At 41.4% G+C, this 13,436-nt stretch overlaps 1 protein-coding gene across 1 annotated transcript in view; it reads left to right on the forward strand.

The window, feature by feature from the left end:
* Positions 1-11,002: 11,002 nt before the first annotated feature.
* The window catches only part of LOC122905391, a 60,592-nt gene continuing 58,158 nt past the window's right edge, over positions 11,003-13,436 (forward strand). Inside the window, 2 exon segments of the mRNA XM_044247006.1 lie at positions 11,003-11,155; positions 13,171-13,263. Coding sequence (XP_044102941.1) covers positions 11,003-11,155; positions 13,171-13,263 — 246 coding nt within the window.

The following is a 13,436-nucleotide window of genomic DNA, read 5'->3' on the forward strand; positions in this document are numbered from 1 at the left end:
TTCTTTTCCATTACTCTGTCAATGGCCTGTATCTCCCAGGTCAATGGCAAGAGGCCTAAGCTCTAGAATTATAGCTACCTAGCAGAAAATATAACCCTGGTCCTAGTTTTTCTCAAGGTCAATAAGACATCTCATCGGTTGATTACCATAAAGTTCTATTGGGAGTTAGTTAGGAATTACCAAGAAGCCACTGGGATTCACTCCTTTGGCTGGCCCTACTTCCTTGGTGAGGCATAATTACAAAAAGTACAATCAAGACCTTTCCCTTCATTCTTCAAGTTGTTGCAGAAGCCCTCCTAAAGCAATGGGTAGCCTCCCCCCAAAAACAAAACAAACAAACAAACAAACAAACAAGTAAACAAAACCCTTTGACATTGACCAAAGCAGTTCTTGAAAGTAAAATAGCCCTTGATTATGACTTGGATGAGCAAGACTGGATCTTTGCTGTAGGCAACACCATGTTCTATACCAAGTTGAACACTGTTGGGAAAATTAAAGCCCAATAACATGAGATCCTGGTGCAAGCCATGTGGCTTAACAGAGTTACTCCTTTAATAAGATCTTTCTTACTTATTTGATTTTAATTGGTTCGAGTCTTGGGGACTATGACAAACATGAGGAATTATCCTGTTTAGGGGCATCATAATAATCTGCCTGGTGTGTTATGTCCTCTCAAAAGCTTTACATGCAAATTCAAAGCCAGTAATCTCCAAGCAAATGATCTAAGACTGGAACATTACAACGAATGAAGAGAATGACCAACTCAGAAATTGCAAAACTCAAGTTGAAACTTGTGACTATCACAAGGGTTAAGTAAAAAGGTTAAGACCTGTTAATATCACCCAGAGGAACAACAATTACTGTGATAATGTCAGAGAAGTTGCTGAGAGTGGTGTTAATGCCTTCAATTTAGAACCCATCTCTCCGTTCAGCTGAGAGTCTGATCAAAAGGCAGAGTCATTAAAAGGGAAAAGCACAGACTCAAAATGTACTCATTTAGCTTAAGACCACAAGTCATTAAAGTCTTCATACCTACCCAACCTAGAAATGCAACCTTTAATGAGTGGACATGGGATCTTCCTGGTCCGCACTAGGAGGTTTACAGGTTGTCCACCTCCATTCCCCATAGAAGGATGACCTCACCTCAGCCAATGGTTTCCTTGCTGATAATTTCATTTTCACCCCCTATCTTGAAAAACCTCTTTCCTATTGGCCTTTGAAGCTCCTCTCTACTTCCTAGATAGGATGATGCCTGACTCATGAACAGGTTTATAAATACAACCAGTTAAATCATTGAAATTACACAGTTTTGAATTTTTGTTATTTCCCAGATTCCTAGTTGGTCCAATGACCAAATTCGTGTTAAACATTTGCTTTTACCTGACCTATGATGAAGATCAAATGAAATTATGCCAGTGAAAATGCTGTTGAAGACACAACATGGGTTAATTTATTCCTATATTCATTGTATTTATTTATATATTTTCTTAAAACTAACTTAAGTAAGATTATAAGTCAGCCCTAAGTTTTTTATTTCTACAGCTAACAGAGAGGAAGCAAATGAGCAAGGTGTAACCCCTTGGCTGAAGTATCCTGCTAGGTTTTGATTTCTCTAGTGTGCAGAGAAAAGTAAAATGTATAGTAAGTTTCATGGTGAGAATTATGGTAAGGGAGAAGTTCCTGTGTATATGATGTATTTTACTTAGCATTTCTGAAAGGAATGTCTCCAAGTTCTTCTCATAGCAACAAAGATAATGAGGCATTTCTGTTAATGCAATTGTATAACAGATTTCTTATACTGGTTCATGAAATTTTCTTTTTTAAAAAAAATATTTTATTGGGGCGCCTGGGTGGCTCAGTGGGTTAAAGCCTCTGCCTTCGGCTCAGGTCATGATCCCAGGGTCCTGGGATCAAGCCCCGCATCGGGCTCTCTGCTCAGCAGGGAGCCTGCTTCCTCCTCTTTCTCTGCCTGTCTCTCTGCCTCCTTGTGATCTCTGTCAAATAAATAAATAAAATCTTTAAAAAAAAATAAAAATAAAATAAAAATAAAAAAATAAAAAAAAAATATTTATTTATTTGAGAGAGAGAGAGAGAAGCAGATTCCCTGCTGAGCAGGGAGCCCAACATGGTGCTAGATCCTGGGACCCAGATATCATGACCTGAGCCAAAGGCAGATGCCCAACCAACTGAGCTACCAAGGCATCCCTGTTTTTGTTTTTGATAAAAACTTGTATATATGGGGGTGCCTGGGTGGCTCAGTGGGTTAAAGCCTCTGCATTTGGCTTGGGTTGTGATCCCAGGGGTCCTGGGATCGAGCCCCGCATCGGGCTCTCTGCTCGGCGGGGAGACTGCCTCCCCCTCTCTCTCTGCCTGCCTCTCTGCCTACTTGTGGTCTCTGTCTGTCAAATAAATAAATAAAATCTTAATAAAAAACAAAACAAAACAAAAAAACTTGTATATATTTATATAGATATATGAAAGCACAGAATAATGAATTGATTCTCAAAAGAGATAAAACTCATTTGTCCTTTTTGACCAGCCTTGAGAAAGAGCACCTAGAATACACATACAGGTTTTATATGAAACTTGTTATTTTAACTGTCTTTTTATGTCAATCAATACATGATGATAAAATATTTTTATTTATCTTTTTAAACATTTTTATTTTACTTTCAGTTAGTAAACATACAGTGTTATATTAATTTCAGATATAAATATGATCAATAAAGTCACTGTATGGAAAAAAAGGAGATCTTTAAGGCACTGTAAAGTTAGTTCTTGAGGATATTTTAACATCTAACATCTAACAATTATAGTAATTATCTATAAATGTATATAGTACTTTGTATACTGTATATTGTATATAGTAAGTACCTATAATATGAACATCTAACAATTATAGTAATTTTAATTATAATTAACATAATTACAGTAACATTTTCCTTCCTGGATTTTACTCAAATGGTTATATCTTAAACCGATTTCTTCAAGAGCACACAAAAATAAGATAGTGTGGAGTATATAAAGTTGCACACCATTATCATGTCTCTGTGGACAAAGATAAATAGAAAAGAAAAAGGATAAAACAAAAGAGCCTTGCAACTCTCTCTTCCTGTATCCTGTGCTCAATGATCATTTTACTGATTTTTGTCTTTGTATGTATGTTGGGTGATTTTGTGTTTTGTTTTGTCTTCTACACTATAGGTAAATATAACTTCTTTTTTGTGTGTGTTCAGATGGCTACAAATGTGACTTGCTCTTCATTCTATCCCTGCAAACAAGTTCACATTCAGGTGTGAATGGGTGGCTCCGTTGGTTAAGCACAGGCCTTTGGCTTAGGTCTTGATCCCAGGGTCATGGGATTTAGCCTTGCATTGGGCCCCCTGTTTATTTTTTTAATAATTTTAATTATTTATTTATTTGACAGAGAAAGAGAGAGAGAGAATGAGGAAGAGAGAGAGAGAGAAAGCATAATTAGGGGGAGCTACAATCAAGCAGAAGGAGAGGGAGAAGCAGGATCCCCACAGAGCAAGGAACCTGAAGGGTGGCTGGATCCCAGGACCCAGGATCATGATCTGAGCCAAAGAATGCCACTTAACCAGCTAAGCCACCCAGGTGCCCCTGGGCTCTCTGTTTGTGGGGAGTCTGCTTCTCCCTCTACCTCTGTCTATTTCCCCTGCTCATGCTCTCTCCCTCTCAAAGAAATAAATAAATATAAATATATATATATATATATATATATTTTTTTTTTTTTTAAATGAGCATCTGTAATGAAAAGGTCATTTGCTAAGATGAAAGGCTAAGACATCTGGAACAGATGGTGTTTGACAGTGCACGATGGGGAGTTATGTTAGATTTCTATGGGGTGTTTTACACGGTGTTTTTCACATGTTCTCACTCATATAAATGCCCACAACCATCTTTTGAGGGCTGGCTCTAACAATCATTGGTATGATTTTGCAAGGTACATAGACCCTTTAAATCTTATTTCCTTCTGGGTAAGACAGAGTCCTTCAAATTCAGCTTATATCAGTGTAACTGGGGGATCAGATGACATAATACATGTGAACCTTTAACACAGTGTCTGGCACAGTAATAATCATTTAATAGGTATTAGCTTTCATTCATACTGTTGTCATGTCTGCAAATACCACCACTCCATAAAATCATGTGTGGTATCTGGGAATACTGAAGCTTGTGTGATTTGAAAGGTAGGACTGCTTTCTTTTGCTTAGATGGGAAATTGACCTAACCAGACTCCTTCCAACATGTAGGATTCTGCTGTGATTCTAGGATTGGATGGACTCATCTTGGTAACAGCACTTCATGTCAGCAGTGGGTGCTGAGGACTGTATAGCGGCCAATTTCTGGTTATTTTTCCGTTTAACACGTTTGTATATGACACCTACTTTGCAGTAGGCACTGTGCTAGGAGCAATGAGCAGAGAAGGAAAACAAGATAGTCTTAGGCATTTACCCTCCAGCTGTGGGGGAAAAAAAAAGAGAAATGCATAATTTATGAAGTTTAACATCTTCAAGTGCAGAAATACAATTTTGAATTGATTTACTCAGAACAATCAGTTCTGGAATTGTGGGGCTCATATTAGTAAAGGCTCCTCTCTCTGCTTACTAATTGTTATCTATCATCTACCTATCATCTAATTATCTATCATCTCTCTATCCACAACACAGACACACATCAAATAATGGATTTGAACAATTGAATAATACTTGCACTCATTTCTTTCAGAGCTTGCTGCTATTAACTCCACAAAATCTTCTCTGAATGATGAAAATGGTAAGATTTTGTCTATGTTTGCCTTTATGTTCTGCGGTAGCATTTGCTCCTCCTCATCAACATCACCCTTGAACTGCCCTGGCTTCAGGGAAAAACCTCAGAATGCTGGATCTTGAATAATAGACTGAGTGATATTTTAAGACAATCCATCATCTCTCAGGAATCATCATCACAGAGTAAATGCTGCTTTGGGTGTGAAAAAACTATAAATTAGGGGTGCAGTGATGTGGTCTGAATTCTTTCAACAATGGAATTCATTCACTTCTGTGACCTTTGTTACTACTGACTGAGGAAAACAGGATATCAATTGCTTGTAGATTTTTCCCCCCAGATTGCTTCTAGATTTTTTTTTTCAGATTGCTTCTAGATACTAAAAAAAAAAAAAAAAGAAGAAGAAGAAGAAAAGAAAAAAAATTGTTCTTCCTGGTAGTTAGTAACATGAACTGACACTGAGAGCTTCTCGTACAGAAGATGTGCTGCACTGTGAGTGCATTTTGTTTAATTCTCCTAATACTCACTGTGATGGATTTTATTCCCATTTTACACAGGAAGGCAATGAGCTAAATTTATTTGTTCCATACCACACAGCGAGACCTAGGGCTTTGTCCCAAACCATCTGAATCGAAAGTTACTATACTATCTTAGTTTTTATTCTTCCTCTAATTCCCAAACCCGAGACCCAGAGACACGTGTACACACATGGGGAGGGGGTGTGAGTGCAGGCCTTCTGGTGCCACAGAGTGGACTTAAACTCCGCTCCTTTAATTATCAGTTGCGTGACTATGGCTAAACTATTTACATTTTCTGAACACACCAAAACTAACACAAATAACACCTAACTCATTCGTATCCGAGAACAGGCTTACAAACCCCTGGGCAAACAGAAGCTTTCACTCTGCAGCTAGAATAAATTCTGCCATGACTCAGGGGCTAGGCCAAGGGGCATCCACAGAGTCTTTTGAACCACCCACTCATTGTTGTCCACCAGTTCCCAGCCTCCCAGTCCCCACGCCTCTGGGTACAGCCACCATACACCTTACAACTGCATTCCTTGAACTCTTTAACCAGATAACTGCCTTGAAGTCTTTATTTTATATACCTGGAAGCCACGATGCTTGTTACCTGACATCTGTGCATTTTTCATAATAGGCACAATAAAAGCAATCAAAAGTCTACTTTGGCCTCTGTGTTAATTTATTTGGTGCTAACTGAGAATCCAAAATAAAGGACAGCATGAAAACTGAGTCTTCCAATTCAGCATCACTTGTCATAAGTAATCAATTACACATTTCTAATTCTTTCTCTGAGATAGTCCTTATGATGTTTTCTTTGGGGGCCGACGGGAGTCATAGACAGTGAAGTTTCCCCGGTTATTTCTCTTGCAAAGTTTAGCAGATTCAGTCTCATTTGGTTTAATTCACTCTGGTGGTGACACTATAAGATGCCGCATGACTGGTGGCTGTGCTCAGACCTGTCCCAGTGTGTCACAGTCACCAATTTTCCTGATGTCACAAGAACCTCAAGAGAATTGCGCTAACACTGAAAAGGTAGAATGGCAGAGGGGTTAAGTGCTTGACCTCTGAACTCCATATGCTAGGGCTTAATCTTGGTTCTATAGCTATTTGAACTCTCTGTGACATAATTTTGTCATTTGTCAAATGGAGTTAAAATGACCCATCCCTTGGATTTGTGTGGATAAAATGAGTTAACTTTCCTGGATACCTGTGAGTGCTCAACAACATTAGCCTCTACTATTGGCAGCTCTACATTAGAAATAAGAGAAACACACACATACACATGCACACACACTAACAATTAGGGCACTCATTAATATGTGTGTGTATATTTCTACACACATGGATGTAAAACAAAATAATCAGTGTGTGGTAAGTGGCAAAAAAGGTAGTATTGTTTATTTTTGTATTTTTGTTAACAAATCCATTTAATGTAGTAACTTTAATATTTAAGAATTTAAACAATATCTCATTTAAAATTGGGAAGGAGTTTTTCTTTAATTACAATCAGATTCAGTTCTTGGGAAACAGGTGCTTTTGGAAACCACGTAGAGGTGGAAACAACATAAAACATACATAAAGCCCACAAAGTACAAGGAAGAGGAAATTTAATTTTGATTTACTCCTTGTCAAAAATTTCTTCAGACCACTTAGGACAAATATCTGGGCCCTTACTCAGACATGTGGAACTATTTCTGCATGTGGAAAGCATGGAGGCACAGAGAGGAAAATAGCAAATTACTTAAGCCGTGTGAGCTAATGTCACTGCTGGGGGTCCTAGGCGCTGTGTCCTGTGGCTTCCAACTCTCCAGCATTTTCCTCCCCAACTGGACCTGGGCTTCCCTGGACTGGGAGGTGCAAAGAGGGGGAGGGTGGTTGTCCTGGAAGCAATGTGGGTGGAAGGAGGGCGCTATGTACTCCTTCAAATGTGGTTGATTCCTGGAAGTGCTTGAAGTCAAACTGGCCCCTGCTGGTTGGGGCTCTGCAACCACTGCTCTGGTGTTGAAAGATAAAATAAGAACAGTTAAACCACAGCCAACTTTGCTCCTTTCCAAAAGGCCACAGCTAATGGAAAGAAAAGATCCATCTGCACACATACTTCTGCTCTCAAATATACTCTTTGGCTGTGGCTGAGGGTCCCTCTATTTATACCAAGTTCATTCTTGTAGCTGCTATGTGAGTGAGGATTGTATGCCCAGGGTTGTTGAGTTGCTGCACACTCAGTCCACTCTGATGACACTGTTCTGAAGGAAACAGCAGAGATTTCTTGTCGCACTACGTGATCCCCGACATTCCACCGGGATCTGTGCTTTTCCGTGGCATGTGATTTACTGAGGCTCAGACTTTTGGTCTCATTTTGTCCATGTAGGCAGGGTGGCATGAGACCCATGCCCATGAGGTTACTAGCACAGGGTGACCGTAGACGACACAACAGCAGGTGCTTCTTTCCTCACAAGAACACATGGACATAGGGAGGTTCTGAGTTCAACTGTGTCACTGAATTTCACAGACTGAGTCATGCCAGTTCCCTACAGGGACAAGTGTCTGCAGAGCCAGGCCAACCAATGCTCAGTAGAAGACTTGCACAACAGAAAAGTGTTTAAGGGGGGGCGGGTGTGGAGGAGAGGAGGGCTGTTCAGTGATGTGAGCATTAAAAAGTAAGTGTCCACACCCACATGCCACCCAAGCATGGATCAGAGATTGTGCCCAATCCCAGAATCCATTCTGTTCAGGCTTTGGGGAAATAAAACTCTACTGCAGAGATCACTGCTTTGCCTTTTACGGTCTGACTTCACAAAGCATATTCTCACCATAGACTCCTCTGGTTCTCTACAGAGAACTAACTTCAGTGTGAGCTTTGGCTTCCGTGAGCATGGGCCTATGTTACTCCGTCAGCCCAGCATGTGTGGGAGAGACCTCTTTCTCAGGGTACATTGTAAATTCACCTCTTGCTTGGACATCATCAGTGGACCTGGTGTATATGTGGCTCTCCACCTGACACAGGATATTATGTGACCACACCACCAAATTCTGGAGATGTCGGTCCCAATGCCAGAATGTACATATACTCCTCGCCCCCTTCTCCACATTACAAAACACTTTCTGGTTAATTCTCAGACTCCCACTCCCCTCCTGGTGGCACTTCTGTCATTTGGTCTATTCTCAGAACAGCACAGATGGAGCTTACCTGACCTGCGCAAATACACACATTTGTGTCATTACATCCAGCAATTTTTTATTCATGAAATAGCTCTGACAAAATAATACTCATTTTCCATCAGGCATATTTTTCTCTAAAACCAGAAAAAATCTAAATGTCTAAGAAGAAAAAAGTCAAATAATTATTATATTTCTATGAAATATTTTGCACTAAAATTTATATTTATGTATTAGTCAACAATTCAGTAAATACTCATGCTATGAAGCAAAAGCAAATATGTAATGAAAAACCTGTTTATCCCAGAAGACCATAATTATAAAAATAAAAACCTGTACATATATGTTTGTTTTTGCAAATCAGAAAAAGAAAATAACCAGGTGATTTCAATCATTTCTACCTTCCAAAATCTCTACAGCAAAATGACTTTATTACTTTTACATTAGAATTTAAAATAAGATATGAATAATATCAGCTTTATGACAATTATGTGAATGTGCAAACACAAAATAAAAGAAACAAACTGTAAACAGTAATGTGGTCATAGCATTCACAGGTTTTAAGATCTTGTTCTATGCACATTTTTAAAGAAAGCCTGTGTTACTGTCACAATCAGGGAAAGTACATAAAAAAAGTAGCTGCGGGAAGACCAGAGTAGCAGGTAAGGGATAGAACCGACTCACACACAAAGGAAGCAGCCTGCCTCACAGTTGCTTTAATCATCTCAGATAATATACCTCAAATAGGATATTTTCTTTTCCTGAGAATCTCTGCTGCATTATAGCCAAGAACCTATCTGGTACAGGTGAATAACTACCAGAGAACCTTAAGAAAAGATGTGTTCCACATCTTAACCTCATAAATGTCCCATAGTTCAGGAGAAGTTTGTGGTAAAATAGACAAGGCATCACTGTTGGGAGGCTTCACTTTCCACCCTATTAAACTGCGGTAGAGACACTGGGGCAGATTACATGCCTTCTCACCTGGAAACGAGTCTGAGGAGATGGTCACACCATGTCTTCCTGTTTCTAGGCTCACTGCCCACCTGTCAAGATAATGGCGTTTGAGCCTCATGGCACTGACATGTCTTGAGATTATTTAGGAGTTCTAAATAAAGCCAAAGATTGGATTAAAACATAATAATACGTATAGTTTACATAATTAAAAAGTGAATGTTAGCAAGGTCCTCTTTATGGTCAATAAATCTTCCCATGAATGCTAGAAATAAAACCAGACTAGAGCAACAAAAGTGATTATTTTGGTGGTTGGGAAATGTCTGATTTGCACAATTCTCTGAGAATGGTTTATATCTGAAAACCTACAGAACTCAGGAACAACAGCAGTGCACTCCTCTGCGTTGATCCTGTTCTTCCCCCAGCTCCCACACTGAGCATCGTGAGCCAGAAGTTTCCTCCCAAATAGGAGAGACCTTGTGAATGGGATCCAAAGTCACACAGTGTAAGGAGCTGGGTTAATCTGGGATGGCAGCGATGCGAAGGGGAGCTGACAAGCTGTGTGGTGTGCAAGCAGGAAGGCCAGGGGCTCTGCTGGTCTGCAGTTGGGGTCATGACTACAGCAAGCATGTGCTCGGCTGAAGCTGTGTGCATGCTTAGCAGGGGCTCAAAAAAGCCCAACCCAGCCACACTGTTGGTTGACACTGAGGTGACGGTCTTATGCAGAGGAGCCATGAAAAGACTCAGAAAAAGTATAGCTGAGAAGACATACACTTTAGCATGTACAATCTATGTGCTAATTGTGTAAAATAGGAATGTGCTACCCAAGACCTACAACAAAACCATTTGGCAGAAGTGGAATCTTAATCAAGTTGCTGGGACACATCCCTAAGAAATCTTGGAACCATGAAGCTGTGTAGACCCAGGGGGATTCCCAGGAAGCTAGCCTAAAAACTAAAATAGCTAAGAAAGAAAACAAGAGAGGCATGAGCAGTCACATACCATGGGAAATAGACTATCACAGATGAAGTCCAAGCAGCTTTCTCAGCGTGCAAACAGCAATGAAAGCAACCTTCTGCAGAAAAGTCACAATCTCAAGTTGCCACAATATATTTTCGACAAATATTTTTCAATAAAAAATAATAAGACCGTCAAAGAATCACAAAATTATGACTGTTGTTAGGGGGTGATAACCCCTACCACTCAATACAAACTCTTTGAGGTGTCAGTTACTTCAAAGTAGCTGTAACAAGTTCATGTTCAAAAACACGTTTAAAATACTCAAGAGGATCACAGGTTTGTTCTTGGTGGCTGCTAAGACATCCCTCCCACATCCTTCTTTGGAGCCCGCAGCGGGGGAGGCGCGCCTTCCCTACCGCTGCCGCCCTCCAGGTTAGCAGGTATCTGGGCCTCTGCGCCCGCCCCGCAGCCCGGCCCATGGCACTGTGAGCCGGGGAGGTAGCCCTGCTTAGCGAGGGGGACCCCGGGCCTCCTCCCCAACCCATGCGCCGGTAGCAAGGAAGCCTGAGCAGTGCCTGGTAGCAGAGCCCATAGCTGCCATCATCACTGCCATGTCCGCCATGGCCGCCATTGCTGCTGGTGATGTTGGCGTTGCAGGCAGGCACTGGAGGCCTAGAGTTGAGCTGAGGCCCTGGGCCCTGGGCTCGCTAAGGGCGCTGAGTGAAGAGGGGAAACAGGGGCGAGCTCAGCTTCAGCAGTGCACCAGCCCCCACGTGCACGCTGCTGCTCTACCTAGATGGTGGTGACTGTGACTTCCTGGAGCTGCTGGTGGTGGACAGGAGCCAAAAATAAACAAATAAATGAAATAAATACAAAAAGGCAAAAATGCATATTGTAATCAGTATACCAAAGTTACAAAACAAACATGTATTTAAAAGAAATGAAATCTAGAATAGAAAACTTGTATCCCAAAATGAAATAATCACTAGAGAGTTTTAAGAGAATAGTTCTATTGGCAGAAGAAACAATCTCAACACAGAGGAACAACTTCAACCTGATAAAGGGCATCTATGAAAACCCACAGCTGACATCATACTTAACGCTGAAGGACTGAATGCTTTTCCCCAAAGAACAGGAACCAGACTGGGATGTTTGCTCTTGACACTTCTATTCAACATGGTAATGCAGATTCTTGAGAGTGCAACTAGAAAAAATACAAAGATCTCTAGCAGATGGAAAAGGAAATGCCAAAATGTCTTCAACCACAGATGACATGGTCTTGTTTGTAGGTAATTCCATAGAATCTACACGCACACAAAACGAAAAGTAGAACTCATAAACAAGGTCAGCATCGTCACAAGGTACACATTCAATGTACAAAACATCAGTTGGATTTCTATATACTGGCTTGACCACTTGAAAATGAAATTTAGGAAACAACTCGGTTTACAATAGAACCAAAAGAAATAAAACATTTAGGAATTAATTTAAGAAAAGAGCAAATCTTGTATGTGGAAGATTTCAAATATTGTAGAGAAAAAATTAAAGAATATCTAAATAAGTCCAGAAAGGATCCATGTTATGGGTTAGAAGTCTCAATATTGCCATGATGGTAGTTCTTAGCAAATTCATTAAAGATTCAGTGGAACAGGCATTTGGGGCGCAAGTTAACAAGCGTACACTAAAATTAACATGAACACCCAAAATACCTTGAAGGAGAAGAAAGTTAGAGGAATTATAATGTCCACCATGTAGAAGCAGTGGGGGGAAGGGGCTCACCCAATATTAGGTTTGGAAGATGAGACTGATGATGCTGCACACACAGAGGGTGTGGAAAGCTTCGTCACTGGCACGTCAAGTCTGAGGGGCTGCAGGCAGGCCTTTCAAGCACAGGCTTATAGCACCTATGAAGCCACAGGAGACTCTGGAGGGTCACTGACTCTTAGAGTTGCTGTCTCAACTCAGACTCACTGGTTTCCATATCTTTCCCTGAGGGACAAGGCCATTCAGATGCGCACAGTGCTTAGTGTCCTAGGACACCAGGAACAAGGAGGTGCTGGCTATTTCAAGTGTTGGAATGTCCTTTCCCCCACGGTGCACACTGTCTTCTAGGGAAGTCTGGCCTGACAGTTGGAGAGAGGAGCCACATTCTCTCCCAACTTGTCCTCCACCTGCTCTGGATTTCTTCTGGACTCACTGAAGAATGGAAATCCAAGACCCACTTCACATGCACACACCCACACCCCTACCGCCATTGAATGCAACTCCCTTCAAATCAGCCCTTCCAGGATCTTCCTTCTAGCTCAGTCCCAGCTGCTCTCAGGAGCCTAACCTGGGGAGACACTAACTGGTTGTTCTTCTACCTATTGAGGTGACATTTTGAAATCAAGTAACCACATCATCATGCAGGCAAGAAGGGAATGGGATGATGGGGAACTCCCAGCAGAAAGTCCCTGAGGAAAATGCTGGAAGGACAGTCATGACCAGGAGAGAGAATTGCAGTTTCCAGGATCTCACACTGGAAAACAAGGCTTCACCATTATAGACGGTGATGGTACAGAACCTATGTGAGGCTGGACCTGTGACAGGATCATTTTGGGAGTAAAAGGCGCTGGTCACTGCTGTCATCAGCTGACAGACCCATAATCTAGCTGACAAACAATTCAAATTAGACACTTGACTTTGGGAAGGCAGCTGCTCCCAAAAGACACCTGTCTGAGCCAGAAGTTCCTAATGCCTGGAAAAGCTCTGCCAGGACCGGATCCTGCCCATATCACTCTGTCTCCAGCCCTTGAACATGCACCAGGCCAATGTGGGCTTCTCCGTGGTGCTCCATCCCTACCTGGCTGCTGGTGCTCTCCCTCCTCCCAGGGTCCAGCAGGTTAGTATGTTGGCAAGCTAACTTTGTCCCCCACAAGGTCCAGCTTGGAAAGGCAGTCTCCCCACAGAAGGGACCACTGAAATGCAGAGGTCGGGCTCCCCTATTTGTTGAGGAGCCCAGAAATCATCCCACAGGACTTTGACCCTCCATCCCCCAGCTAAGATTCCCAATAA

This window comes from Neovison vison, chromosome 4 (genome assembly GCF_020171115.1).
Source record: "Neovison vison isolate M4711 chromosome 4, ASM_NN_V1, whole genome shotgun sequence".
NCBI lineage: Eukaryota > Metazoa > Chordata > Mammalia > Carnivora > Mustelidae > Neogale > Neogale vison.